Source organism: Lissotriton vulgaris, chromosome 3_1 (assembly GCF_964263255.1).
Source record: "Lissotriton vulgaris chromosome 3_1, aLisVul1.2, whole genome shotgun sequence".
In the NCBI taxonomy this organism is placed as follows: Eukaryota; Metazoa; Chordata; class Amphibia; order Caudata; family Salamandridae; genus Lissotriton; species Lissotriton vulgaris.
The window spans coordinates 20,952,107-20,979,993 of NC_141689.1; the positions used below are offsets into that span (position 1 = coordinate 20,952,107).

The 27,887-nt window shown below is 43.3% G+C and overlaps 1 protein-coding gene across 1 annotated transcript in view; it reads left to right on the forward strand.

The window, feature by feature from the left end:
• Positions 1–27,887, forward strand: part of LOC147725837 (extracellular calcium-sensing receptor-like) — a 651,892-nt gene that overhangs the window by 232,517 nt on the left and 391,488 nt on the right. Inside the window, exon 2 of the mRNA XM_086963368.1 lies at positions 15,804–16,095. Within this exon, the coding sequence (XP_086819494.1) occupies positions 15,804–16,095 (292 nt within the window). The remainder of the gene's footprint in view (positions 1–15,803; positions 16,096–27,887) is intronic.

A 27,887-nucleotide genomic window follows, 5' to 3' on the forward strand; every position in this document is an offset into this window, starting at 1 on the left:
TACTTACCTGTTTTATCAATGGAGGGTCGATTGTCATGTTAGGTCCCCATTGGCGTTAATGCTGAATATCGCTGGATTTGCAGTGATATTCACGCATTTAGGTGCTATCGCTGGATATTTTATCGCATTAGAGATAAACAAGCTAATAGTGTGTTATCTCTGCAATAATATCCAGCGTTTCCCAGAAAATACCACATGACAGTTACCAAACAATTTTTCTCTAATTCCTCAATATATATATATAAAGATACTTAATATGTTTATAAATTGGTGTGGCACTCCTTCTTGAGTTGTGTTGCCCTTTGTTAATCATTGTGTGTAATTTGCAAAGGTATTTTATTCCTCTGTGGTAAGCCTGAGGCTGCTCATCCACAAGAGCCCTTAATAGAGTACTTTGGGATTGCACAGCAAGTCCCTGTCCACTACTAATGAACCCCTGGACTGCTTACACAGTATATCCGATTATTGATCTATCACATAAACAGACAGCTTCCTACCGTCACTGTTTCTATTTTGTCAGGGCTGGAGCAGAACTTAAAGTTTTTAAAGTGATGCCAGAGTTCACAGATCCATGTCACACTGTGCCTTACTTCCATCCAGATTCGATAGACACTTCATTCCTATCCTTCACCATTCAATCGGAAGCAATGTAAGCCCTGGATAGATTCATGTGGGGGAGTGTACTGCTGTTGTCCTGGGTCTCTCAGAATTCATCATGGGATCTGGAACAGCAGATATTAGGTTTTTTCCCTTAAAAGCAGCTTTCAGCAGACCTCTCCAAGGAAGGAGACCTTATGCTCAGTGCGGTTGTGCATGTACTCTCGATGGATGCACCATTTATTGAACACGAGCACACAAGATTCGAGGAGACATGGTCATGTAACCAGTAAGTTGTTCCATTGTTAACCTTTTACATCACACACCATGCATTCATCTGATTTTCTTTAAACCTTTCTTTGGTTACCCATCCTGTATTGTAATATATAACATTTTTTGTTATGAATAAACATGTGTTTCAAACAGAGACATTTTAATTAGAAATAGTGTGCACTAGACTACATGCTACTGCTTTGTTTCAACAAGAGAAAGTGGGTCATGATTATGTATTTAAACTGCTGAAAACAATCCTTAAAGCTATTGTTTTCAAGGTGTACAATGGGCGCCTATTGAAATCTAAATGTTTAAGATTTGTTTAGCTTTCATGTAAAGATTGTTCATAAAATAATAGACACGAACAGTGCAAAAATGCCATTGTATAGCAATAGTCATTCAATAATGGATGTATCAGGTGTACCACTTAATGCGCCACAAAATATGCACATGCAAGAAAAATAAATGTTTCCCTCACAGATTAAAATAGTCGTCTCAGAGAATTGACTTCAAGTGCCTATGAAAGACACCCTGCCCACTGTTTATCAGGTTTGAGTCAATGCTCAAGTGGCACTCCTGCAACCTTCTGGCTGTGTTTGAATGTTGTGTGATGCAGGTGTGACCCCACTTGCTGTTTATATCCTTCAATCAGAACCGCACACTCTCAGGTCATCTGATAGAAATAGCTGGGTCTTTACTGCCTCTATTCTGAGTGGTTCTGGGTGATTATTAGTCTTGCCAAGAGCGCATTCCAGGGATGGAGTGCAGGAAGTGCAGGAAGGACTGGTCAGGGGCGAGCAACCTGTGTCATTGTTTATGCTTTCGATGCCTTGAAGGCATAGCCCATCAGTGTGGGATAGGTGTAACAGGAGTAAGGAAACAATGGTTTACACCTTGTGAATGAATCCTAAATGCAGCAAAGTGCAGCACAGATTTTGCACAGTGTAGAAAACACCATTAAGGTGCTTTCCTCTTTCTTCTAGAAACAAACATATTGCTCCTTGTTATTCTTGCCCTAGGGAGGTGTACAGTTTTGATGTATTTCCAGGTATAGAGATCCTTGTAAAACTGCAAATGTGTCAAATCCCATGGGTGTTGCGTGGGAATACCCATAGCAACACCAAAAGAACACCTCTCCGATGCAGCGTAAGAACTCTTGTTGCCTTACACCAAATCTACGAAGTCATGACGAGCCACACAGAGTGGCTTTGCTTGACCTCCTAAATATGGATCCTCACTGTGCACCCCGGGAACATCATAAAGAGTGTCACGCCTGCAGCGCAAGGGGCTTGTAAATAAGACCCTAAATCCCCATGTCTTGTAAATGGTGCCAGCAACATTTGTCTGCATGTTCCTGGCAGCCAATCAGAGCACTCACTCCCACATGCTTCTGATTAATGCTGGAGCAAGTTGGCCAAGAGGAAAAAAAGCTTCCTTGGCCAATCAGAATGCACTAAAATTGGAATTGAAAGACTCTTGAGAGATTCTCTTGAATGCAACCCTCAAGATATACAAATATTTTTGATCCCCAATATCTCAAAATCAACTGAATAGATTTATACCAAATCACAAAAAAGCATGCTTCCTGGACCAAGATCTAGCTTCCTACCAAATTTGGATTAATCCTGTTCCTTAGTTTTTTTCATTAGCACTTTTCTATGGAAAATGCATAGGGCATTTATGATTTGGACCCCTTTTATTCTCAGCCTCCAAGTAGTGGATCTCCAACGAATCTTTCCATGCACAAACTAGGTGAAATAAAGCAACATGTTGACAAGTTTTGTGAAGATTTGTCAATCACCACCAAAATATTAGCAAAAACAGAAAAGGCATTTCCTAATACTGCCTAATTATAACTACCCAGTAGCAACCACTTGGTGGGAGAAGATGTGTTTTCCTGTTCACCCTCTCTGATTCTCTAATTGAAGTTTTACCCCATTGGATAGGATCCCCAGGACCTCCTAGAGGCTTGAGAGGGGGGACAAGCACCCCCTTCTTCTAAACATGTTTTTGAGGTGCCCCATGTCTTTTTCTACTAGCCCAGGAGCCAGTGCTTTAAAAAAAAAAAAAACATTTTGTTGTATATTTATAGATGTTCTGCAAATTCCCAGCTAAATTAAAAGGAATGTATTTTTTTCTGCGATCTTAAATTCACTACACGCCCTTTGTGAATCTGAACATCAGTTGGAAACGACTATTTTTTAAAATGCAATATTACAAATGGTAATATGTTGATGTTTTCTCTACAAATATTGAAAACATTTGAAGCACAATCTAGTATGGAAATGCGGTTCTGGATTTTTTATACTTTTACAATTTCAAATTGACAATACTACAACATATTTACATGTTTTATGCTGTTGAATTAGTGTCACTATAGTTCTTCTCAGCAGCCTGAGCGACCTGTTTGTGTGTCGTAGGGTTAATCTGTTTGCCTATAAATTGTGTTGGGCTAATGTATGAGTTAATGATTTAATCCTTTGCTGTGATTAATGGATGAGTGGGTTTTTGTACATATGTGAGCTATGTTCTGCTCCCAAAATGTTCCCAAATTAGATCTGCCTCCAACATCTCATTTAGGGGCATATGTACAAACCCCTAGTGCCACAGGAACAGCACTTCTTCCCCTGATCCTGTGGCGAAAGGGCCTCGCCGTACTTATAAGGCAGTGTTAAGCCATTTATTGTGGTAGGCAGTGGGTGTTCCACTGCAACACCCATTGATTTTTTATGCTGCCCCCTATTTACAAGGGTGGCATAAATAGGAGGCAGCACCAAAAGTAAGATCAAGGAAAACCTGGTCTTAACTTTGCAAAACAAGGAGAAATGCTCTATTTCTCCTTGTTTATGCTTTTTCCATGTGTGATGCAGAACACAAAACAGGTGACCCTTCCTGCACATAAACAATTCTTAAAAAACAAAACAATTTTGTAACTTCCATGAGTGCTGCATTAAGTAGCACACATAGAAGTGCCAAAATGGCATTTAAAGATTGTTTAAGTGCCGGAAGGGGCACCTTCCAGCACATAAACAATCTTCCCATGCATCCAGACACCCTTGCACTATGGTTAAAGGGTGCATGCGTTAGCACTAGGCTGCTTAGCTTAGAATAAGCGCAGGGGTGCACGCAAGGCTGCACCATATCCTTGTAAATATAGTGCACCCTTGCATTTCTGAAGTGGAGGAGTGAGGCATTAAGCCATTACGACTAACACCTCACTCCACCACTTTTTGTACTTGTGCCCCTATGTTCTTTACTAGTGCAATTCTTTATCTCTAAGTTGCATATATTAAATACATATTGAGATATATTTTAATCACCTTTCATTATCAGGAGAAGCGTTTCTTTCCATGCCAAGTGTTAGAATTGTCAATTCTATTTAAGCAAATTTGTTGACATTTTCCAATGAAAATTGAATAGATATTGTTGACAGTATAGAATTGGCATTGACTGCCAATAACTTCATATACAGTTCCAACAGATAGAATTAGCAAATTCCAGTAGATATTCTGTAAGTTTTGATTCCACTCTGGCATGGGGAAGTTTCTTATCTGTCATGGACACCTACCTCAGCATGACACAACAGATCAACGTTGTTTCCTCCATGTGCTTCAATATCCTCCGTATTCTCTAAAAGGCCATCAAATGGACCCCCCATGAATCCAGAAAGACTGTCCCCCACACACTCATGACCAGAAGACTGGACTACGGAAATACCCTCTACGCCGGAATCATCAAATCCCTGCTCCGAAAACTCCAGACCATCCAAAACACCACCGCCAGACTTGTCCTTGGCATTCCACGACAAGACCACATCACCCAGCACCTAAGAGACCTCCACTGGCTCCCTGTTGAGATGACAGTGACCTTCAAGCTACTGACTCATGCCTACAAATCTATCCACAACACCAAACCCCAATTCCTCAACAAAAGAGTCCTTCTACGCACCCAATAGAAGCCTCTGCTCCACCGACTGGCCCTGGTCGAAACCCCACGGATCCTCAGAGCCAGAACAGGTGGAAGAGCCTACTCCTACATCATGGCAAAGACCTGGAATGAACTCACACTCAGCATCAGACGTTCCCCCACTCAGCATGCCTTCAGGAAGAGCCTCAAGACCTGGTTCTTTGTGTAAGACAATGCTGCACGATTTCCCCACCTCACCTTGAGAACCACACGGGAGAGCAGCCGCTTCATAATTTCATGATTTCTGGATTGATTGATTGTTCTTTACATGTAGACTTGAGTTTGAGTTTGAGTTTAAAATATTTGTAGAGCGCACGTACACCTGGCGGTTTCATGGCGCTATGAAGTACTGGGCCCAAGAGGGCAGGAGGGTCGGGAGGAGGGGAAGAGTAGGACGATTATGATGGGAAGGCCTGTGAGGAAAGCAAGGTTTTGAGCGCCTTGCGGAAGTGCGGGTATTGAGTGGAAGATCTAAGGTGGGCGGGGAGAGAGTTCCAAAAGGCAGGGGCAAGTGTGGAAAATGTTGTGCCCCCCCCACTTTTTTGGCCTAGAGCGGGGAACTGTCAGCAATTGCTGAGAGGATGAGCGTAATTCCCTGACGGGGCGTAGGCTTTGATTTCCGAGGAGATGAACGCAGGGGCTACGCCAGCCCGAGCTTGAAAGGGGATACATCCGATCTTGAACTGAACTCGTTCTCGAATAGGGACCCAGTGCAAGGACTTCAAGAGCGGAGTGACATGGTGGAATTTGGCCAGATTGTGAACCAGGCGGGCAGCCTAGTTTTGGACCAGTTGTAATCGGTGCATGCTGTAGGCGGGCATGCCGCAGTATAGAGCATTGCCATAGTCTAGGCGGGAGATTACCATCGCCAGGACATTGAGTTTCAGGGCAGAAAAAGAAAAGAAACGGGAGACTTGAATATTCTGTAGAAATATATGGGAATGCCTTCAACAACCTGAACATGTCGGTATCTTGGAACACATACCAAGCTCTTGGGGATGTCTGCATTGTGCCATGTATAGTGTTGCCAAGAGTAACCCAGAGTAATACATTATTTTGTTCCCTTGATGAGCTAAATTATGATGAAGATTGAGACCCAAGCCGTTAGCTAAATGCATCAAATATCACACCAGCCCCTCTCCTAAGGACCCCTGAATCTTCACATAATCACAAACCCTATTTAAAAGCCCTTCCCTAAATGAAAGACATATTCAGGCAACCGACAAATGTCTGAAATACAAATTTTCATAGCCACTCATCTGTATAAGAAATTCAATATACGTAGTTACATTGAAATAAACTTAGCCTTGCCAAGAGAGCAAAATCTTTCTCGGCCATTTTAGAGTTTCTCCATCTATCACATCCCCAAACTTTACCATCCAAATCTGTTGCATGTTGGAATGAGTTATAGGACTGAAGAGACTTTAAGAGTACCTTGGGTTGGCTTTGGGGAGAAGGAACAACAGCTGGTTCTTCTCGATCACTGCTACATTGTGGCTACAAGGTTATTGGTGGGAAACAACAGTTACAATGCTGTCTCCACAGTGCAGTACTTTTACAACGCGGTTGTTACCACACCTACCATTATATGCAAGTCGTTTAAACGACTTGCTGTAGGGGGCACACTGCTGTTGGATTTAAAATCCAACAACTTCCCAGCTGTTGCGCAAACTGGAGTAGATATAGCAAATAATACTATTTTTATGTCCAGCGCACCCCTTATACCAAGTCGTTGTAACAACTTGCGATGTACTGGTTCGCGTTGTTACAACGCTGTTGTTGTAACAACCGCATTGTAATGGCATGCGATGTATTCGCATGCGATGTATTCGCATGCAAAGTGAAGATAAATATTCTTATTGGGTAGATGTCTAGGTCTTTTATGGCAGTTGCTGTCTTCTTTTTGGGAAAAACAGGGTGAGTTTGAGTGGAACATTAGATGGTTCTCTAATAAATGTATATTGTGAGGAATACTTGGCAGAATGAAGGTAGTCAGAAAGGGAACTAGGGTTGCAATTTTTCTGTTAACTTAGTCAAAACAGGCAGCAACTCAGAAGGTATTCATGGACCAGGTGATGCTAATGATGGGGACTATGGCTGTTTTTCTTGTGGGTTAATCTATTGAATTACAATTACTAATAAGTATTCAATTTTTCTTGACATTACACCTGGTACTTCCTACATTTACTAGTAGTAGTATATATAAATTTCTTTATTCGGCTTTTCGCATTGGAAAACCATAAAAGGAACATTTAAAATACATTTGCACACTATTTACACAGGTCTACAGTTTTAAAATTCATTGTTCCAAGAAAATAGATGCATAAACATTCATATTAGTCTTTTCAATCTGTTAAATTAAAACTAGGTCTAATTGACTTTTTTAAAGATTTCTTCTGTGTTTCCTAATGCATTTCAGGAAGTTTAAGACAATGTAACAGACAAAGTCAGAGTCAAGCATTTGGAGGGAAAGCATTGCGGGCGGTATTGCCTAAAACCCCATCGCTTCAGAGTTGGTAAAATCCAGAATCTCCTGTGTGGGTGATGAAATTTACAAAACATAATCACGTGTATATTTGATTGTTTCGATTCCCCATCACAGGGACATAAAGGGAGAGTCTGGTCCCATCTATTACATTCAGGGAATGTCACCAATCTAAAGAAGGTGTCGAATCTGAATCTTGTTAGCAGCATCCTCTCATATGTAGAGAGCTGGAGGGTTAAATACGGCTGGATAAAATGTGTTGTTTGGACCATATTTGCGTGCAGAACTGAAGGTTTTGACGCCTCAGACATCAGTCTCAGTGACTCTAAATGACTAAGTGCTAACTTCTTTAGAGACCTCCTAGGGAGGTTAATCAATGTCTCTGGTTGGAGATAATAATTCTCCAGGCCAAGGTCTTTTAGGAAGTTTCTAACGTAGCTGAGCCATTTTACTTTTTGTGACTGATCGAGAGCCATAGTGTCCGCTACAATTGACTGGGTGAAGACGTTTTTGACCGAGGTCCAAACGCGTCTCCACAACATCAATGGTTGAATCTTTACCAGATCTTCTAGGTAGGACATTCCTAATTCCAAGTGCAAAGCGTAGGTTGATGTTCCTCTCGGGGTCGCTAAAAGGAATCTTAAAAAAGTGTTTTCCACTACCTGCAGTGGGCTGGTGTCTGTGTGTCCCCATATCCCCGCTCCATATAAGGCAATGGCCTGACACTTCGCACTATATATTTTCAGGAGCTCTACTGGTGTCCTCTTACCTAATCTCTGGGAAAAACTCATTAGGGTCGCTGTGGATCTTCTGAACAAGTGAGATCTTGCCTCCACTGCTGGCCTCCATGACAGTTTTTCATCTACCATAATACCGAGGTACGGATACTGAGAAGTGACCTCAAGTATTTGATTATCAAGGTAGATGTCTTTTACACGCTTTTTTTTAGTGCCAGTGGTCATAGCAAACGTTTTTTTAATGTTCACTCCCAGGTCAAGACCGCCCATAAAGGCCGTATATCTATTCAGAGCCCGCTGTAATTCTCGCGGTGTGCGTGCGAGGATGACGGCATCATCGGCATAGAGCAACGCGGGTATCAGGCGCTGTTTTCCACGTGGGAGGTCCTTGACCCCCCTCAACATCTCCACCTCCAATCCGTTGGTATACAACGAGAAGAGGAAAGGGGCCAAGACACAACCCTGCCTGACTCCACGCTCTACATCGAAAGACGCCGTCAACTCTCCACCCAGACCAAAGCGCACTTTGGCCGAAGCTCTAGAATAAAGTTCCCTCAAGAAATCTAAGAGGAAAGAATCCACACCCATATGCTTTAAAACCGTCCGCAGTTTCGTGTGCGAAACGCAGTCGAAAGCTGCGGACAGGTCTACATAGACCATATACACCGCGCTGTTCTTTGCCTGCATGTATTTCCCTAATATCAGGCTGAGATTTAGGGCCTGCTCCACTGTTCCGAACCCCTCTCGAAAACCGAACTGGAGATCCGAAACGATGGCTCTATCGTCCGCCCATTGCTGGAGTCGCTCGAGTATTACTCTCCCAACGACCTTTCCTAGCGAGTCCAGCAATGAGATGGGGCGGTAGCATTTCACGTCCTGGCGGTCTCCTTTTTTAAAAATGGGACCATGATGGACTAAGTCCAGGAGTTTAGGAGGCCTACGCTAGCAGCTGCTGTGCACACTCTAGTGAGAATAGGGGCCCAGAGCTCAACATTATATTTAAAGAGGTCTACTGGGACCCCGTCTGGGCCAGGGGCTTTTCCACTCTTACTTGAATCTAGGGCCACCATTATGTCGGAGATATCAAAGTGAAGTGGAATTGGATATTCTACTGTTGGGAAGATATTATCAGGATCGGTGGTAGTAGAGGTGTTTTTGAAGATGTTTGTAAAATGAGCGACCCATGTATCTTCGTCAATAGCCACTTCAATATTTGGGGTAGTGTTATCAGTTAAATAAGGGGCTCTAACCGTTCGCCAGAAGATCTCACTGTTTTTATCAACTGCACTTGTGTGGATATCTTCCCATAGCTTTCCTTTAAGTTCCTCAATTCCTAAGTGCGTGCCTTTACATATTGTGACATAAAAAGTTGAATCTGGGCCGCGTCTCTGGGTTTAGTGTGTAGTGCGAGTTTTAAATTGGTAAGTGCTGCGGTACAACTGTGGTTGAACCATCCGCTCTTCATATTGGTCTTAGATGTAGAATTTAATGTCAGTAGTCCCTTGATTTTCTCTAGGATATAGGCAAAATTATTTAGGACTTCTTCATGGGTGGCCGATAAGTCCAAACACTTGTTGATGTTGGAATGTGCCTCAACAACAAGTTTTTTTGTGATTTCGTAAGGATTTATTTTTCCCCATTTTATAGTATAGCCATTACGTTGTCCCAAAGCTAACTTATTCTGTTCGAGAGCTTTTGCTATTGTTGTCTTTTCGGATTTGTAGTTGTTTAAGGTAATGTCTATCTTTAATGCAAAGTGATCGCTCAATGCGTTGGCGATGGCATGGAAGGCTCTGGCTGTCTGTGACAGTCCCGGAGACAGCATGATATAGTCTACTGTCGTTTGATGGCCCCTGCCCATATAAGTAGGATTAAGAATCTTTTGGGCTGGATTTAAGGTGTTGGCTATTTCAAGATCCAGATCAAGGAGTAGATTATTCAAAGCGTTTCCCACCTTAGTGTGAATAAAATGCACTAATGGTGCATTAGATTCGTCAACAATTCCGCAGCAGGCTGATTTTATCAGCGGGCAAGGATGAAGGTTGAAGTCCCCTCCCCAAATGAGGTGAGTTACCCCAGTTCCTCGCTTCATCCGATGGGGGTAGGTTAGCATCTCCTGGACATCTCGTAGGAGACTCAAAAATTGGTCGTCCTCTAAGTTGTTATAGGAGTTGACCAGGAGAATTGATTCCTTGTCCTCAAAGGAGAGCGAAAGAATTTGGAACTTTGGATCAGAGTGAACACTAGTCACTCTGAGGAGTTTTAGGGTTTTTGCAATATATGTTGTTAACCCACCTTTGGGTCTACCTGCTAAACTTCGAACGGCTGGGACGAAATACTTTTTATATCCCATGAGGTGGAGCTCAGTTGTAATCCATGTCTCTTGGAGGCAGATTTTTTTAAATGATTTTAGAAGTCGGAGGGCTGTCCCGTCCTCTATCTTAGGGCGTAGGCCCGCTACATTCCAGACAAGGATAGATATAGAAGAAATATCGGGGTTTGTTACTACGGGCTCTATCGTATCCGGGGAGATAGCTATTTTTGACGGTATTGGCAGATGTCTGTTTTTACCGGTGATTGTGATGGATTTAGGTTATTGGAATGGGTGTCCATTGATGGTCAGTCGACCATTTCGAGGCCGCTAAATCTGTTACTCACCGGGATAGTATACCAGTTATCCCAGTGTAACTGGTCTCTATAGGTCGGTTCTCTGTAAATCGGCTTCGACGTTTGTGAGCCCCATTCATCCCAACGCCCACCCTGGTGCCGCGGGCCCACAAGATGCCAGGAATTGTCATGGTCACGGTAACGGGGACCTCCAAATTGTCTTGTATTTGTAAGGTCTGTAAGACGTGAAGGTGGTGCATACCACGGGAGTTCGTGACTCTGGAAAGATCCGTAGGGTTGTCTAGAGGGGTAAAAGAAGGAAAGGGGTTTGATATCAATCCCTCCATTTGGCTTCGGATGGTCTCGAGAACAGATGTAATCAACCACTCGGGGATCTTCAAAAGTGATCAAGATACAATCTCCTGGGATCGTTTTTCTGCTTTTTCTTACCCATGAGGTCCTTTTTACTGTCAATATCCTACCATACCAGTTAGGGGGCAATGGACGGTTATTATGTAGCCAATGTTGGGCCTTATTTTTCAGGGACCATGTGGGTTCAGTGGAGTGGTCCACCCATTTGGGCACTCCAGTCATTACCACAACGTAAGGGGATGCATCCGGAGGCAGATCTATTGGAAATATAAATTCGGTGAATTCACTAGTGGGGTCTTTGTTGGAAGCGTGCATCGATGAATTAGAGGCAAGATTTTGCGTTGCGGGGGTTTTAGATGTTGTTTTATTGTTTACCACTGTCTTCGGAGCGGGTGTTGTAGTTGTTGCAGTTGGGGTAGGATTTCCCTGTATCGTGGCCGTGGCATTAGCAGATGTGTTAGCTATGGGTTTTCCTTTCGTTGGGGCGGTGGTTGTAGCGAAAGGTAGGTTTTTTTGGATTGTCACAGGTTTCGGAGCAATATTACCAGACTTTGTTGGAACTTGTTTGTTTTGTTTACCCCCCCGTTTGTTGTGGCCCAAACGTTTGTTTTTGCTGTGGGAGGTTAACCAATTTGGAAAAGTGGGATTCCATTAGTGCGAGCTTAGCTTCCACTGGTTGTAGTAGAGTTTTAAAGAGCTCAGCGATCTTATTTATGAGGTATGAGTTATTACTATCTACTAATTCCTGACTACTAGATGGAGGGATTGGGGATTCCAAATTGATAGGGGTGGAGATATCAAAAGCGGGGTGGTGCACCATTACAGGTATTACTATCTGTTCTATGGTAGATGATGGAATCTGGGGTGTACTCAAAGTATTAACTATCTCCTTCGATCTAGACTTTCTCGAGTGTAGCTTTGTTTTTCTAATGGCTCCTTCCCTCATTCCCCTCACTTTCTCTCTATCGGCTGATGTTGTTTGCGAAGGGGTTTCTGGCAATAGATCAGGTGTTTTTTCCAGATCTGAACTTAAGTGTAGATCTGAAAGCTGAGAGGCCGACAGGTCCACATTGTTTTGTAGACTGCGCCTACCTTCCCCAAGGGCCCTTTGCCCTTCACTGTTATTGCCTGGTAGTGGGGTTCTAGCGTCGGCCAGAGCTCCCATAGAAGATCTTTTGGTGAACTCTAGATCCAGGGAGACTCTTTCCTCCATCAGCGAGATGCTTTGATCTATAAAGGTATTCGCCTTAGTGATGAAATCATCCATTGGGCCTAACAGTTTTCCCACATTCCCAGTCGGCTTAGATTTATTACCTCTAGTTTGCATATCTTAGGAACAAGGGGTAAAAGGGGATAAATTAGAATAGTTAACAGTGATGTTAGAGGGCTGGCCCAGTCCAGTCTCTCCAGTCCTCGAACAGCCTCAAACCGCCTGCTCTTTGCGCGGTCTTCGCCCCGTGCTTTGTCCTGCGTGCGTCCCGCGTCACGGGTTAGCCCAGTTGATTAATACTTACAAGCGTATGGGCGTGTCCGCCGGGGGAAGAGGCACCAGCTGTCAGCAGAGATGGTTGCTGGGCCTCGCAGTCCCCCGGTCAAGCGCCTGGTAGTTCTGGGTCCAGCACTCGCTGGGAGCGTGCAGGCAATCCGCCGAATGCGGAAATGCTCCCACCAGTGGCGCGACCACACGGGATTAGGCTGTGACAAAGATTACCCCTCCTGGGGAGCTGGAAACCTCCTTTGCGTGCAGACAGATTTTGAGAATATGGAAATGAGCGACACCCGCGAAGCGGGTGTCGTGAAAAGTAAATAGGACCAGCAAGCAAGTAGGCGTGTCCGCCGGGGGAAGAGGCACCAGCTGTCAGCAGAGATGGTTGCTGGGCCTCGCAGTCATCCGGTCAAGCGCCTGGTAGTTCTGGGTCCAGCACTTGCTGGGAGCGTGCAGGCAATCCGCCGAATGCGGAAATGCTCCCACCAGCGGCGCGACCACACGGGATTAGGCTGTGACAAAGATTACCCCTCCTGGGGAGCTGGAAACCTCCTTTGCGTGCAGACAGATTTTGGGAATATGGAAATGAGCGGCACCCGCGAAGCGGGTGTCGCGAAAAGTAAATAGGACCAGCAAGCAAGTAGGCGTGTCCGCCAGGGGAAGAGGCACCAGCTGTCAGCAGAGATGGTTGCTGGGCCTCGCAGTCCCCCGGTCAAGCGCCTAGTAGTTCTGGGTCCAGCACTCGCTGGGAGCGTGCAGGCAATCCGCCGAATGCGGAAATGCTCCCTCCAGCGGCGCGACCACACAGGATTAGACTGTGGCAAAGATTACCCCTCCTGGGGAGCTGGAAACCTCCTTTGCGTGCAGACTGATTTTGAGAATATGGAAATGAGCGGCACCCGCGAAGCGGGTGTCACGAAAAGAAAATAGGACCAGCAAGCAAGTAGGCGTGTCCGCCGGGGGAAGAGGCACCAGCTGTCAGCAGAGATGGTTGCTGGGCCTCGCAGTCCCCCGGTCAAGCGCCTGGTAGTGACAAAGATTACCCCTCCTGGGAGCTGGAAACCTCCTTTGCATGCAGACAGATTTTGAGAATATGGAAATGAGCGGCTTGCGGTAGGGGGCACACTGCTGTTGGATTTAAAATCCAACAACTTCCCTGCTGTTGCGCAAACTGGAGTAGATATAGCAAATAATACTATTCTTATGTCCAGCGCACCCCTTATACCAAGTTGTTGTAACAACTTGCGATGTACTGGTTCGCGTTGTTACAACGCTGTTGTTGTAACAACCGCATTGTAATGGCATGCGATGTATTCGCATGCGATGTATTCGCATGCAAAGTGAAGATAAATATTCTTATTGGGTAGATGTCTAAGTCTTTTAAGGCAGTTGCTGTCTTCTTTTTGGGAAACACAGGGTGAGGTTTGAGTGGGACATTAGATGGTTCTCTAATAAATGTATATTGTGAGGAATACTTGGCAGAATGAAGGTAGTCAGAAAGGGAACTAGGGTTGACATTTTTCTGTTAACTTAGTCAAAACAGGCAGCAATTCAGAAGGTATTCATGGACCAGGTGATGCCAATGATGTGGACTATGGCTGATTTTCTTGTGGGTTAATCTATTAAATTACAATTACTAATAAGTATTTAATTTTTCTTGACATTACACCTGGTACTTCCTACATTTACTAGTAGTAGTAGGAAACTTATTCGGTTTCAATATACAGAAAACCATAAAAGTACATATTTAAAAAAATTAATACATTTGTCAAAAATAAAGAAATATACATATACACTGTAAAATGCTGATAAAATAAAATATGCAACAAAAAGTTTAAAAAGTATAGGAAAAACTCTCCACAGTTTTTCCTATACTTTTTAAACTTTTTGTTACATATTTTATTTATTCGGCATTTTACAGTGTAAATGTATGTTTCTTTTTTTTGACAAATGTATTTTTTTTTAAAAATATGTACTTTTATGGTTTTCTGTATATTGAAACCGAATAAAGTTCTTACTACTACTACTACTACTACTACTACTACACTTACTATTTAGTAGTAAACATACATGTGAGTGGATCACTTCAAAGAAAAGATTTGAGAGGTGGAAATTTACCCTTGGGTAGAATGTTATATTATGACTAAAGTAATACACAAGGCAGTTTGTGAATAGGCCCCTCAGTCTTAGTTTGCTGAGACAAAAACACTATTCAAAATACAGATGTAAAAATATGAAAACTACAAGCTTACTTTCAATAATGAAATGTATAGTGACATGTTAATTATAAATGTAACATAGAAAAGTACACAACTGTTATATATCTTCAAGGCTTTTTAGATCCTGAAAGAATAATAGGCAGCAGCAAAAAGAACCCAAATCAAATGACAATTTGGATTGGTTTATTCCCACAGCCATTGGGTCACTGACTTGAAGCACAGGGAATTTATTTGATGCAAGCTAGTATCTTTTACAAGCCAGCTTCCACTGATCATGCATTCCAGATGACTAACAGCACCAGTTATAACAGTTAACTCACACAGAGGTACAAGTACATTAGTAAATTACAATAAGTCATACTCAGCGGGGGACAGAAGAGAAAGAAGAGGTCAGCTAAGTAATGAAAGAGAGTAACAAACAGATTTAAGAAATGTACCACCCAGAATTAAGACCCATCATCTATCAATATATTACCTCTCCATATGAACTCTGCCCACACCACAATCAAGAAAGCTTGCTGTCTCATTGCTGTATCATGAGTATGACAATTTCACATACTATAATATTAATACACCCACTGACAAAGATACTATCACATAGTATAATATTAATACACCCAATAACAGAGATACTTTCACATAGTATAATATCAATACACCCAGTGACAATGACACTTTCACATAGTATAATATCAATACACCCAGTGACAATGACACGTTCACATACTATAATATCAATACACCCAGTGACAATGACTCATTCACATAGTTTAATTTCAATTCCTGTGGCACCTGCAGCTTCACATTTGTGTATGTTTAAGACACATTCCATTCTATCATCTATTATTAAATGAATTTTTTAATGTGGATTCATGGTTCTGATAAGGACTCATTAATCACAACACATTCTGGGGAGATCACATATTCATGATTATTTGTGAGTCCTCTACTCTTACAAAACATTTACATTTGGTGTCAACTAGTGCTATTAATGTAATTGTTCTAACTGCTGAAAGATGAACTGCATGAACCCTGGACCAAACTTGCTGTTTATCTTTCAGCGAATCCTTCCTCCATCTTCGGCACCTGCTGGCTCTAATCTATGCCACAGAAGAGATCAACAGAAACCCTAATCTATTACCAAACTTTACATTGGGTTATCACATCTATGATTCTTGCAGTAGTGTGATGAACGCTGTCCGAGCCACGTTTACTATATTATCAAAAACGGAGTATCCAGTCCCAAACTACAGCTGTCAGAGTAATGGCACACTGGTTGGGTTTATTGGAGACCTGTCATCTGCAACATCCTTCTCAATGGCTGAGCTCTTAGGAATCTACAGGTATCCTCAGGTAGGAAACATGTGTTTGGTGAGTGAACATCCCAAAGATTTGCGTGTTTGAGCAATTTGTTTCGGACATTATTGAAAATGGAGGTCTAGTTTAATCTAAACATGTGAAATAAGGAAAATAAATAATGGAAAGGTACAGAATGTTGATGCAATAAGTAGGCTGAAATTATACTGATGTTGCTTGTGTTGGTGTGTAGCAGTTTGGGGTGGACTGTTCCTAGTAGAGTAGGAATGAGATTGATTTGAATGTGATGGATCTCTGTCTAGAGTAGCATTGTCAATGATAAACAGTGATCTCACCCTGCTCAGTCACACTTGTCCTCCTTTCTTATGTTCACATTGCTCTCTCTCCCACCTTTCACCACTGACTCTATTGTTGTAACTTGGTGTCTCTCTCCCCTGACTTTTGTTCTAGAACCTCACCCCACAGACTATTGCCTGACACTGGTGTCCTGGTTTCACTAATTTTTTAAGAACTTGGCATAATCCTCTGAGAGACAGACCCACAAATACAAAGGCAGACAGCGGGGAATAAAAGTGGCATGCACATGCCCAGGTGAGCTCAGCGCTTACCTGGCCTGAAGAGACTCACCCTCAGAAGACCACCCTGGGGATCAGGGAGTGCACTGTCCCCAAGGGGAGACTCTAAAGGCCCTGCACATGAAGTGGACCTGTGTAGCAGTTAGTCACTCTGGAAACCATACCTGGGCAGGAGACACTCGACATGCAAAGACCTGCGGCCACCGGAGCCGGCCCATAGTGTTGATCCCAGGAATTGAGTGCATAGAATGAAAAAATGAAAAACCTGGCGCATGATGGATAATGATGCAAATTGGAAGCAGGGAGTGACTGCAGCATTGAAAGACCTGGGTGTACCCGGCAGGCGTTCGCCATAACAAGTGCTGAGGGCAAAAACAGACCAGGGTAACACGTGAGATGAGGAGGGTCCTTCTGGGATCACAGAGACTCATACTGCCCTAGACCCAACTGTGCAGAGCTCATCCAATCAGCAGCAACTGCATGAGTGCACAGCAGAGAGTGACATAGGGGCTCCTAACACAGAGTATAATGAGCAAAACCAGAGCACTGCCTCCCCAGGTTGAGTTTGGCACCTTCAGCAGGAAACAGCAGAAACTGGGAAGTTGGAAACGATGTAGAGTCAGACATCAGTGGCAAACGCGACAAGCAAGAGGGCAGACATCTGATGTGATCACGGCAGTCGTAACATCGCAGAAGGTCTGGGGATCTTGGAAGACCTCGGTAATTCAATGGAATGACCCCCAGCATTGCGGAACGGACCTGTTCTTTTCAAGGAGAACTCAGCCATTCGCCAGAAAGATGGGGAGAACTCAAAAGAAGAGAGGCTTTAAAGTCTTCAGTGTTGATACTCCTGTTACCCAGACAGATGATGATGAAGAAGTTATGGAACTGGGGAAATACTGGGCTAAAAGGAGACCAACGCTATCCGAGCAAGCAATCACGGCCTACATAGAGGTGCTGGAGGGAAAAATAGATGCAATAGGCATGGACTTAAGCCTATTAAAAGATGACCATCGGAAGTTCAAGGAACGGGTGACAACTACTGAGAAAGAACTGGGTGGCCTCCCAGAGACTGTAACAAGTATGCAGAATTTGCTCATGGACCTGGAAGCTAAAATCAAAGTGTTGGAAGTACGGTCCGAAGACAGCGAGGGTAGGTCCCGCAGGAATAATATCCCAGTCATCGAGTGCCAGAAAAAGCGGAAGGGGGGAATATGGTGCATTCAAACATAAGTAGCCCTGGAAGGGTTGTCACCCTTCTATGCACTGGAAAGAGCCCATAGAGTTCCTGCAATACCGCCAAGGCCTGGAGACATGCCAAGACCAATAGTGACACACCTTTTACATTTCAGAGACAGAGACTATATACTACAGCAAGCTTGTCGAAAGCAGGGGTTGCAAATTGGCAAAAGTGCAATAATGATCTTTCCTGACTTCACAAGGGAAGTCCAGTGGAACAAGGCATCCTTCTTGGATGTCAAAAAGAAACTATGCCAACTACAATTGCCATGCGTAATGTTGTTCCCTGCACAGATCAGAGTGGTGGACCCTGCGGATCCACGATTCTCCACGACACCTCAAGATGTCTAGGAGTGGCTGGACATGCAGAGGCCCCTGGTCCATCGTAATTCCTCTTTGAACTCGAGACAACAGAGCCCTCTCAGCAGTAAAACAGGGTCCAGAGCCCCATATCCCAGAGAGCTCAGCCTAGAACATCGTAAAGCGCTACAAAATTTCACCAGATCTCAGTGACAACGAAAACTCGGAGACAGACTTGCCTGAGATCACACTCCAGATAGTGGATTATTTTGTGTAATGAATATGCAGTGGCATTTTAAACTGTGGACCTCGGGACATGATGTGCACATGTTCTTGATGGAGAGCTAAAAGAACCAGCTTTCTGCACCACGGTACCAAGGACCGCAAATCGCTGGTCCGGGGCGGAATGATTGGTGCCCTTAACGGGGAAGCGTTGTGGCGGGAATCTGGGTCCAGAACTGTGACCGCTACTGGATGTTTGAGTAATTAAGTAGTGTTTGGATGGGAACTAATTCTCTGTTACCTGTCCTGGGGAGGGGGAGTTGGGAGTTTTGGTAAATGGAATTTTAAGGGGGGTCAGACATGTCACAAGGGGGGTTTATAGTGAGCACATGAATTACCTAAGGCAATGGGATCCCCACTAGATTTAAAATGTATTTCTTGGAATGTAAGGGGATGCACTCAATGGTACGGTGTCATAAAATACACACATACTTGGTCCCTAGAGGTATTCAGAATCCATTACTTCTGGAAACCCACTGAACAGCGAAAGAAGGAGCGGCATTGCAGCATCACTGGATGGTCGAGCATTTTATACCACTTACTTTTACATTTGCACGAGGAGTTGTGGTCTGGGTAAAGGTGGGTGTACCCTTTCATTTGAAAAAAAAATGTTTTTCTCCATTTTTAAAAGAATTTTTATTGATTTTCCATACATCCAAAAAGTGGATCCGGATAGGTGGAAAAGTCACAAATCAGGGTATTTATGGCATTGCTGCAGCACCATATGATGTCCATACCAACTGTTCAGGCACAGCATACAGTCATCACAATAAGTATTTGCAATCAATGAAAATTCCAATCCCCAACTGGCCCCCAATCCTTCCCTCCCAGGCATGTCACTTAATTGTAGGCTGCAAGAAGCCAATAGCACTGCTATCTCATTGGGGCAACTAACTTGTGTCGGAGGCTGCTGAAGCTGAGTTTCACCGGGCTTGCTGGTCGAGCACCACTACTAAACGTGAGGCTTCAGATAGAGGTGCTCGTAGACCTGTTTATACGTTAGTCCATAGCTGCCACCCTGTCACCTACATATGCGTCATCTCCCTCTGCTTTGGGAGATTTAAGTGCCACAACAAGGGCCTCCCAAGCTCCCGCCCATTCCAGGGCCTTTTCACTCTCGGTTCACATCACTTTTGTAACCGAATCACTCCCTCACACTTTAGGATTTCTGCATTCCACTTTGCTGGGACCTGTTTTGCCTTCCAATGGCTGGTGATGTTCCTCTTGGCTAAGAGACGACCCAGGTCTATACATTTTCTAGTCATTTTGTTCTTGGACGTGTGGGGAAATGTTGTATTCTCTGCACTTATGTTTCTCTGTATCCCTTTAAGTCATGCATTCCATTTTCCCTGATGTCATTTTCCCCTATGTTCTGCCTTGTCAGTTAGCTTCTGCTTTCTGATGGGAACACCAGCTTTTCTCTATGGTGCTTAATAAACAAGTGTTAAGCCTTTCATCTGTCTACTAACTTCATTTACAACACATGGCGACGATGAACAGAAGGAGCTAAACAACCATAGAGGGAGGAGAACTCCACTGGTGAAAAGAACCACGCGAATTTCTGAAGAAACAGAGAAAACAACTCTAAAGAACCACGCAAGTCTTAAAAAAAAAGGAAAAATATACTGCTACACATCTATTGAAACAGACAAGAAAGACAGATTGCGTTTTGATGTAAAAACTGCAAGAATCTACGTTTGAATTGAAACCTGCAAGCCCCCAAAGCAACTGGTGAGTTGGAGAAATCATTAACAAATCCTTGCTGTGTGTCTGGTTGTAACTGTGATTAACTTTGATGAACGTTAAGCTTAAAGGCTACACAACCAGAGAAACACCACGTTTGAGAAACTGCGCTTTTAAAAGAAAGAGAAATTCCTGTTGACTCTTAAAATTTTAAGGAGATGTAAACGTGATCTTTAGAGAGAAAACGGAGTGACTGGTGTAGCATTCATGCTCAAAATCTATCTTTATCTGTGTAATCCTGCCTAAACTGATAACCTCAACACAAACATACGTGTTGCATCTTTTAAAAAATACACGAGCGTACTTCTCGAGCAGAGAAGCACAGGAGACACACGAGCGCACTTCTCGAGCAGAGAAGCACAGGAGACTCACCGTTCCATGCGTCAACAAGCGAGCATTCAACAATGCAGGAAGTGAAGCAGTGACGTGATCACGCAGCGTCCATCCGGACCACTGCGTATCCTAGCAACTGACATCGCGAGTGAGCAAAGTGCCGGCAGTGACGCAACCACGCAGCGTCCATCTTGGATTACCGCGTATCTTGGCAACGCGAGTAGAGATTCATCCAGACATCCCGAGTAAACATCGTTACTCGAAACAATTTACCGAGTAGCTTGAAAATCTCAGTAAAACGAAAGAAAAAGGAATTGAAAGGTGAGCGCGTCGGCAAGAGGGAACGAAGGGTGAGTGCATCATTAACAGGAGAAAGTGAAGGGTGAGAGAACCTTATTTACAGTTTGGCTTTAACGAGACTTTAGGCAGTGCACAACGAAAGCTGTAAGTTGAAGTGTTGGAGCCTCATGGAAGAGCTCCCCTATTAGACACTGCATAGTGTAAGCTACCAATGACTTTATTCTTTACATTAGACGGGTAAAGAAAGAGCAATGAATCGCATATAGCATATGTTAAGGAGTGTAATTGTTATCCCAGTCTGACTATTAAAAAAAAAAAAGACACTCTTTTAAAAAAAAAGAAAAATGGAGAATTTAAATATCATTGCACCCCCATTGTTCTTACAAGCCACAGGAGATCCACCCATTGAGTGGGATGAATGGATAGACATTTTCGAGAACTACATCGAAGCACTTGATGGGAAAGATTTTAGTGCAATTAGGAAGAAAGCTCTCTTGTTAAGTGCTTTGGGCAAGGAGGGTCAACATTCTTTTAAATACCTTCCTGTGGCAGTCAACCAAGATGGTAGAGCAATAGCTAATGTATACACAGAAGCTAAAGCTCGGATGAAAAAACAATACGCAAAAGAAGTAAATATTGTTATGGCGCGACACAAATTTTACACTCAGCCTCAGAGGAATGAAGAGTCTGTAGATCAGTTTGTGGCTAGACTACGTGAGTTGTCGATAAAATGCAGTTTTGGAGAAATAAGAGATGAAATGATAAGAGACCAACTGATAGTACAGTGCCGAAACAAAAAGATGCAAGAAAAACTGTGGGCAGCAAAAAACCCAACCCTACAAATGGCCATTGACATAGCAAAAGTGGTTGAGGAATCGAATGCATGCATGAAAGAGATGGAAAAGAAAGATAACGCAAAAGGCAATGCTCAAGGCAATGATGTTTCGTGTGTTGACCATGACGAAGTTGCTGTTGTAAACAAGAGGAGTGTGGATCTGGGAGGAAGTAGTCAGAAAAAATCTAACAATACATTTTCAAGTAACGATAGAAATAGATTTCAAGGAAGAATGTGCAGCAGGTGTGGGAGCACTTTTCACAATTCAGACTTTAGGAGATGCTTTGCAATTGACAAGATGTGTAGGAAATGTGGGCGGAAAGGACATTTCGCGAAGATGTGTAGAAGCACAAACGTCGATAAAGTTGCTGTTGTTGAAAATAGGGATGAAGTAAGAGACTTTGTTAGTGTTGAAGGTGCGAACAAAATATTGTGTTTAGGTGGAGACGGTGTGAACGAGGGTGAGCCTGGGAGGAGATTCAGACCAAAAGCCCTGTTCCTTATTGATAAAATTGAGGTTCAACTGATGGTTGACCCTGGATCCTTATGGACCATTATTCCCAAAGATATGTTCCAAACCAATTGGAAGGATGTGCAGTTGTCTCCCAGCGACATTAATGCCTGTGGTTTTCAGGGTGAAAGCATAGATGTGATTGGGTTTATGGTGTGTGTAATAACATTCAAGGATCGTTCAGCTGAAGGGAAGGTGTACGTAGCCAAGTCCGGTCCTGCAATTTTAGGATGGGGACAGCAGTATGACCTTGGGATAATAATAAATCCAAGAGCAGCACAACAGGTAATGGTAGTAGACAGCATAACCACGGATTCGATAGTGGAAGGGATGAATGGTTTGTTTGATGAGCATATAGGAGAGTTAAGGGGCTATGTGCATAAGATTGTGTTGAGGGATGATGCCATACCCATGCAACACAAAGTCAGAAAGGTTCCATTTATCGCACGTGAGGAAGTGAAGAAGATGTTAAAGGAAATGCTAGATCAGGGTGTGATAGAACAGATCGAAACGTCACCTTGGATTTCCCCCGTGGTTATTACAACCAAATCTGATGGGAAATTTCGTTTTTGTGTGGACCTTCGCACCCTGAACCAAAACATTGTGACAGATAATTTTCCTTTACCGAACATCAATGAGTTGGTCCTATCACTAAAAGGTGGGAAGTATTTTTCCAAGTTAGACCTTCGCAGCGCCTATCATCAGATAAAACTACATCAAGACTCTAAAGCACTTACAGCGTTCATAACAACCGAAGGAATATACCAATTCACACGAATGCCTTTTGGACTTGCCTCTGCAGCTGGGGTATTTCAGAGGATGATGGGTGTTGTACTAAAAGGGGTGCACAATGTTGTGTATTTTCAGGACGATGTTCTAATATTTGGAGCGACTGTCGAAGAACATAATGTGATTTTGAAAACTGTTTTAGAAAGGATGGAACAAGCGGGTTTAACTCTCAAGAAAGAGAAATGTAAATTTGCATATGTGTGCTGGAGCAATTACTAGAAGTTTGTGGAACACTTCAATGATTAAAGATGCAGTGCTGTGTGAAGTCAAAGATTTGATAGCAAAGGGTCCAAGGAGAGAGAGTTGTCTATCTCCTGCACTCCGTCCTTATTTGAAGGTTCTGGATCAATTGTCTATCTTGGACAATGAGGGATTCATGATCTTAATGGATGACAAATTCATTCCTCCACAAGATGTGCGATTTACCTTGTTTAAGCTGGGTCATGAGGGCCATTTAGGGCAGTCCCTTACCAAGAGGAGAATTAGGGACAATTTTTGGTGGCCCGGAATGGACTCCGAAATCTCGCAGTGGGTGGAGAGATGTACCGATTGCTTAGAAAGTGAAAAGAGACTTAAGGTGGGTAGCCATACTGGTTGTGGCTCAATAACGGATCCCAAGTGCCCCTGGCACACCATATGTCTCGACTTCATTGGCCCATTCCACCAGTTGAACCAGGATTTGAGGTTTGGGCTGGTGGTAGTTGATGTCTCTTCCAAATGGTTAGTAGTCAAATTCATGAGGGAGATCACTACGAGCAGCACTATTGCCGTACTGGGTGAGATTTTTAGGGAGGAAGGCTTCCCCACAAAGATTATTACTGATAATGGGACGCAGCTCACCTCCTTGGAGATGGCTAACTTCTTGGGAAGTTGTGGGATCATTCACTCAAGGACCTCACTTTACAACCCCCAGGGAAATGGCATAGTGGAGAGGGCCAACCGAATGGTTAAAGGTGCCATTCAGATGGCGATTTCTTCCCGGTTAGATGTAAAGAGTCTGGTTAATGACCTGGTGTGGGCCTACAGGACCACTGAAAATGGTGTGACTGGTTTGGTCCCGTTTTCTGTCATGAGGGGACGTTCAGCGGGTACCAAACTTGTGGCTGCATGGATGAAGGAACTCCTGAATGCTGATCCCCCTGCCAGTCCTGGTGAGCCTGACATTGTTTGCAAATCTGATGGCGCGTGTAAGTTTGCTGTGAATGATTGGGTTAAAGTCAAGCCCGGTCGAGTGGGTGTCGGACTGACGAAGTTCAGGGGTCCATTTAAGGTGAAGTCTGTACACAAGAGATTTGTCACTTTATTTAACGGTGAAAGTTGGAACTTGAGGCGTGTGGCACTGTATAAGAAAGCCGAGCAAGAACCGGTGAGGTCCAGCGAGCACAGGGCAAGTGGCACCAATGAGTTTCGTACTAGTAGAACCCAGAGAGTGAGAAGACCCCCAGCCCATTTGCGCGACTTTGTTTGCAAGTAAGGTCTTTCCCTGTAACGAAGGGCATAGCCTTATTATGTTTTTTTTTTATGTTTCTCCATGGGAAGGGAAGAGGATATGTTGTATTCTCTGCACTTATGTTTCTCTGTATCCCTTTAAGTCATGCATTCCATTTTCCCTGATGTCATTTTCCCCTATGTTCTGCCTTGTCAGTTAGCTTCTGCTTTCTGATGGGAACACCAGCTTTTCTCTATGGTGCTTAATAAACAAGTGTTAAGCCTTTCATCTGTCTACTAACTTCATTTACAACAGGAAACCAGTGCAAGATGCAATGAGCCATGGTGGGACCCAGTTCTCTATCAGTGAGGTCTGATAATATTGCCATTACCTCCTCTCAATACCTGTCTAGGAACGGGCAACCCCATAACATGTGTTTAAAATCTGTGCTTCCTGTGTTACATTTCGGGCAGGCCACTGATTGGGCTCGGAAATATGCATGTAGTTTTGCTGGGGTAAGGTATGCTTAGGATAGTGTATGCTTATCTAAAGCGTCATGGGGTGGGAGTGGTGTGCCTGTTGGAGACTCATGTTTGGAGAGACTGCCTCCTGTGCCTGAAGAAACGGTGGTGGGAGCTGACCTATGCCACCTCCTATTCTGGTTTTATGTGAGGTGACCTTAATTCCTAACTCTACTACTTCTAAATGCCTTTTATGAATGCCGAAAATGGTAAAGTTAGAATTGTGTCTCAGATTACTTTTGTGAATCAACCCGTTAATCTTACTGTGCTGTCTCTATGCTCTATAGCACGCCTTCTATGTGGTTACCAGACATTATTTTCGTACATTGGAGGGAATGCTAGTGGACCGTCTGTGGGGCTCCACGAACATAAGAGTGGCACTTAACACATTACAAAGGACATTTAGCTGGCTTGAGGGCTTGAGTTTCCCCGCCTGGAATTCTAATATATGTCAGCTCAGTTGCAGCACACAGTTCATTGGTTAGATGATGATGACAACTAGGAGAAATGACTCTTAGCATGTAAATGCGGAGGAGGCCCTTTGCCGAACCTTTTGATGCTTGGCTCCGGGAACCCCTGCATCACTCCCTTATATTGTACCTCATCTGACCATAACCTGGGAGAACGTTTGTCCGACAGATTGTGCAGCATGCACCTTATGCACTGGATAAGTCTCTCTGGTTGGTGCAACCGTTCTTGTGCATCGCCTTGTCTCTATCAGTACGTCATTGGAAGGATGGAAGGTATTGTTTATTGGGAGATCTCTATGTTGACCGCCGTTTTATAACTTGGTGGAGGCTGTAAGTTCTTTTAATTTGGAAGTTGTACAACATCTCCCAAGGGAAGCTGTCAATTGTTGCAAGGGAAGTGTGGCCTTCATTCCAGAGAGACCCCCTTCAACTAATAAATTAATGATGATGCTGTATATGTCCCAGAGGTGATGGTTGCTATCTCATCTCTACCAGGCTTTACGAGACAACTTGCCGGGTTCGGCTCTCCCTTTACAAGCAAAATGGGATGCATTGTTGGGCGAACCCTTGACAGATAGAGAATGGATGAAGGTGCATGTGGATGTCTGAACGGTTAGTTCAAATGCGCATTTCAAGCTCCTCCAATATAATGTTGTGCACCAGATTTATCTTACCCCACGGACATTACGTGTGATGTACCCTGCTGCCTGGAGGTGTGCCCACATTGCGGGTCCCTGCGGGCTGCTTTTATCCATATGGCATGGGTTTATTCATCCTTTACTTCCGACTGGTGAGACATACTTACTCCTCTTGGAGGGGCTTCGGGTAGAGAGATCACCATGGAGATCTGACCGGTATTGCTTGGTTTACTTCCATTCTCAAAAACAAGAAATGAAATCGGAGATTTATCCTTTTGGGTCTTGGTATGGCATAAATACATATTGCCATCATATGACTTAGGCCCACACCCCACCTTTGAGGCATAGTTGTGAGTTATGTGTGAATGGGCGGATACGTTTTTCACTGGAGGCAAGGATAAAATGAATGAAATGAATGAATGAATGAATGAAATGAAATGAATGAATGAATGAATGAAATGAATGAAATGGAATTAATGAAATGAATGAAATGAAATGAATGAAATGAAATGAATGAATGAAATGGAATGAATGAAATGAATGAAATGAATGAAATGAATGAAATGAATGAAATGAATGAAATGAATGAAATGAAATGAATGAATGAATAAAACATGTCTGATGGCTCAGTGGACTGATGCATCCACTTCAGGGGCCTGTGTTTGACCTCATGGTCACAGGTTCAAAGCCCAGCAGGTCAACTCAGCCTTTCACCCATCTGAGGTAGATAAAATGAGTTCCCATGATTTGGGTAACAATAAACATCAGTTATTAAGCTCCAAGGTGCCTACAGGCGAACGTGCGCTTTATAAATACACATGTTAAGTTATGTGTGGAGGGATGAAAATCTTGAGGGCAACCTTTGGACTTGGTCATAAATGCTGTCTGAGTTACGGGAAAGGCGGACACCGCATCTATCTTGAAACGCTGATTAAGAAGTGGAGTCTCTAAACTCAGAGGGTTGATTGCAAGGTAGATAGCAAAGGGGACACTGAGATAACTTGGGCTCATTTATAACATCTCACTCTATTCGTTGAAATGCTGGTCTAGCACTGAAGTAGGCTGGGAAGGGGGTGGGGGATACGCATGTAAGATAATGGAATGAAGTTCCGTAGATAATATACATTCGTTTTCTCTCTCTTTAGATATTTGCTTCTTTGACTATGGATATATGTTGGGACATTTATTTGCGAGAGATTTTTGTGGTCTTTGCCATTGGGTAGTTATAGTTAGGACCTAGTTTCAATGGAAAAAGCATTTTTTGACTTGCCTATAAATTTGGTGTTGTTCGACTAATCTTCATAAAATTTTCCCAAAATGCTGTGAAGCAAGGTTCTGGTTGTCATGTAAAGTTAAGGGTGATCCGCGTTGTGGGGACCGAGAATTTAAGATGCAAAATAAAAGTGCATTTGTAATGTTAATTTCCATAAGTACCTTTAGCCACACCTACAGCCCTTACCGCTAAATGGACTTCCACCAATTTTAGCAAGGAGGTAGATGTTGGTTCAAGGAAGTGCCTTTTTCCTATTTGGTGTGAATCTGTTCAGAAGATTTCGCAAAAATAAAGCTGAAAATGATAGTGATATCTCTGGTTGCAGATATTTCTTGAGGGTTTCGCTCTGATTGGCTGGATGGAACCTGAATAGAAAGTTGTGGCCACCATTTTTTTGATTAGGAATGTTTCCTGGGGCTGAACATTTCTGAAAAGGCTAACATAAGGACTCAGAGTAGAGGTCTCTTACCCCATGTTTGACAAATGGGGTGTTAGTGTCACAAGTTTTGTGTCCAAAAAGATATTTTTTAATCATTTTAAAACTTGATGAGAACTTTTAATATTTGCCACTTTGCACAAACACCGCCTCT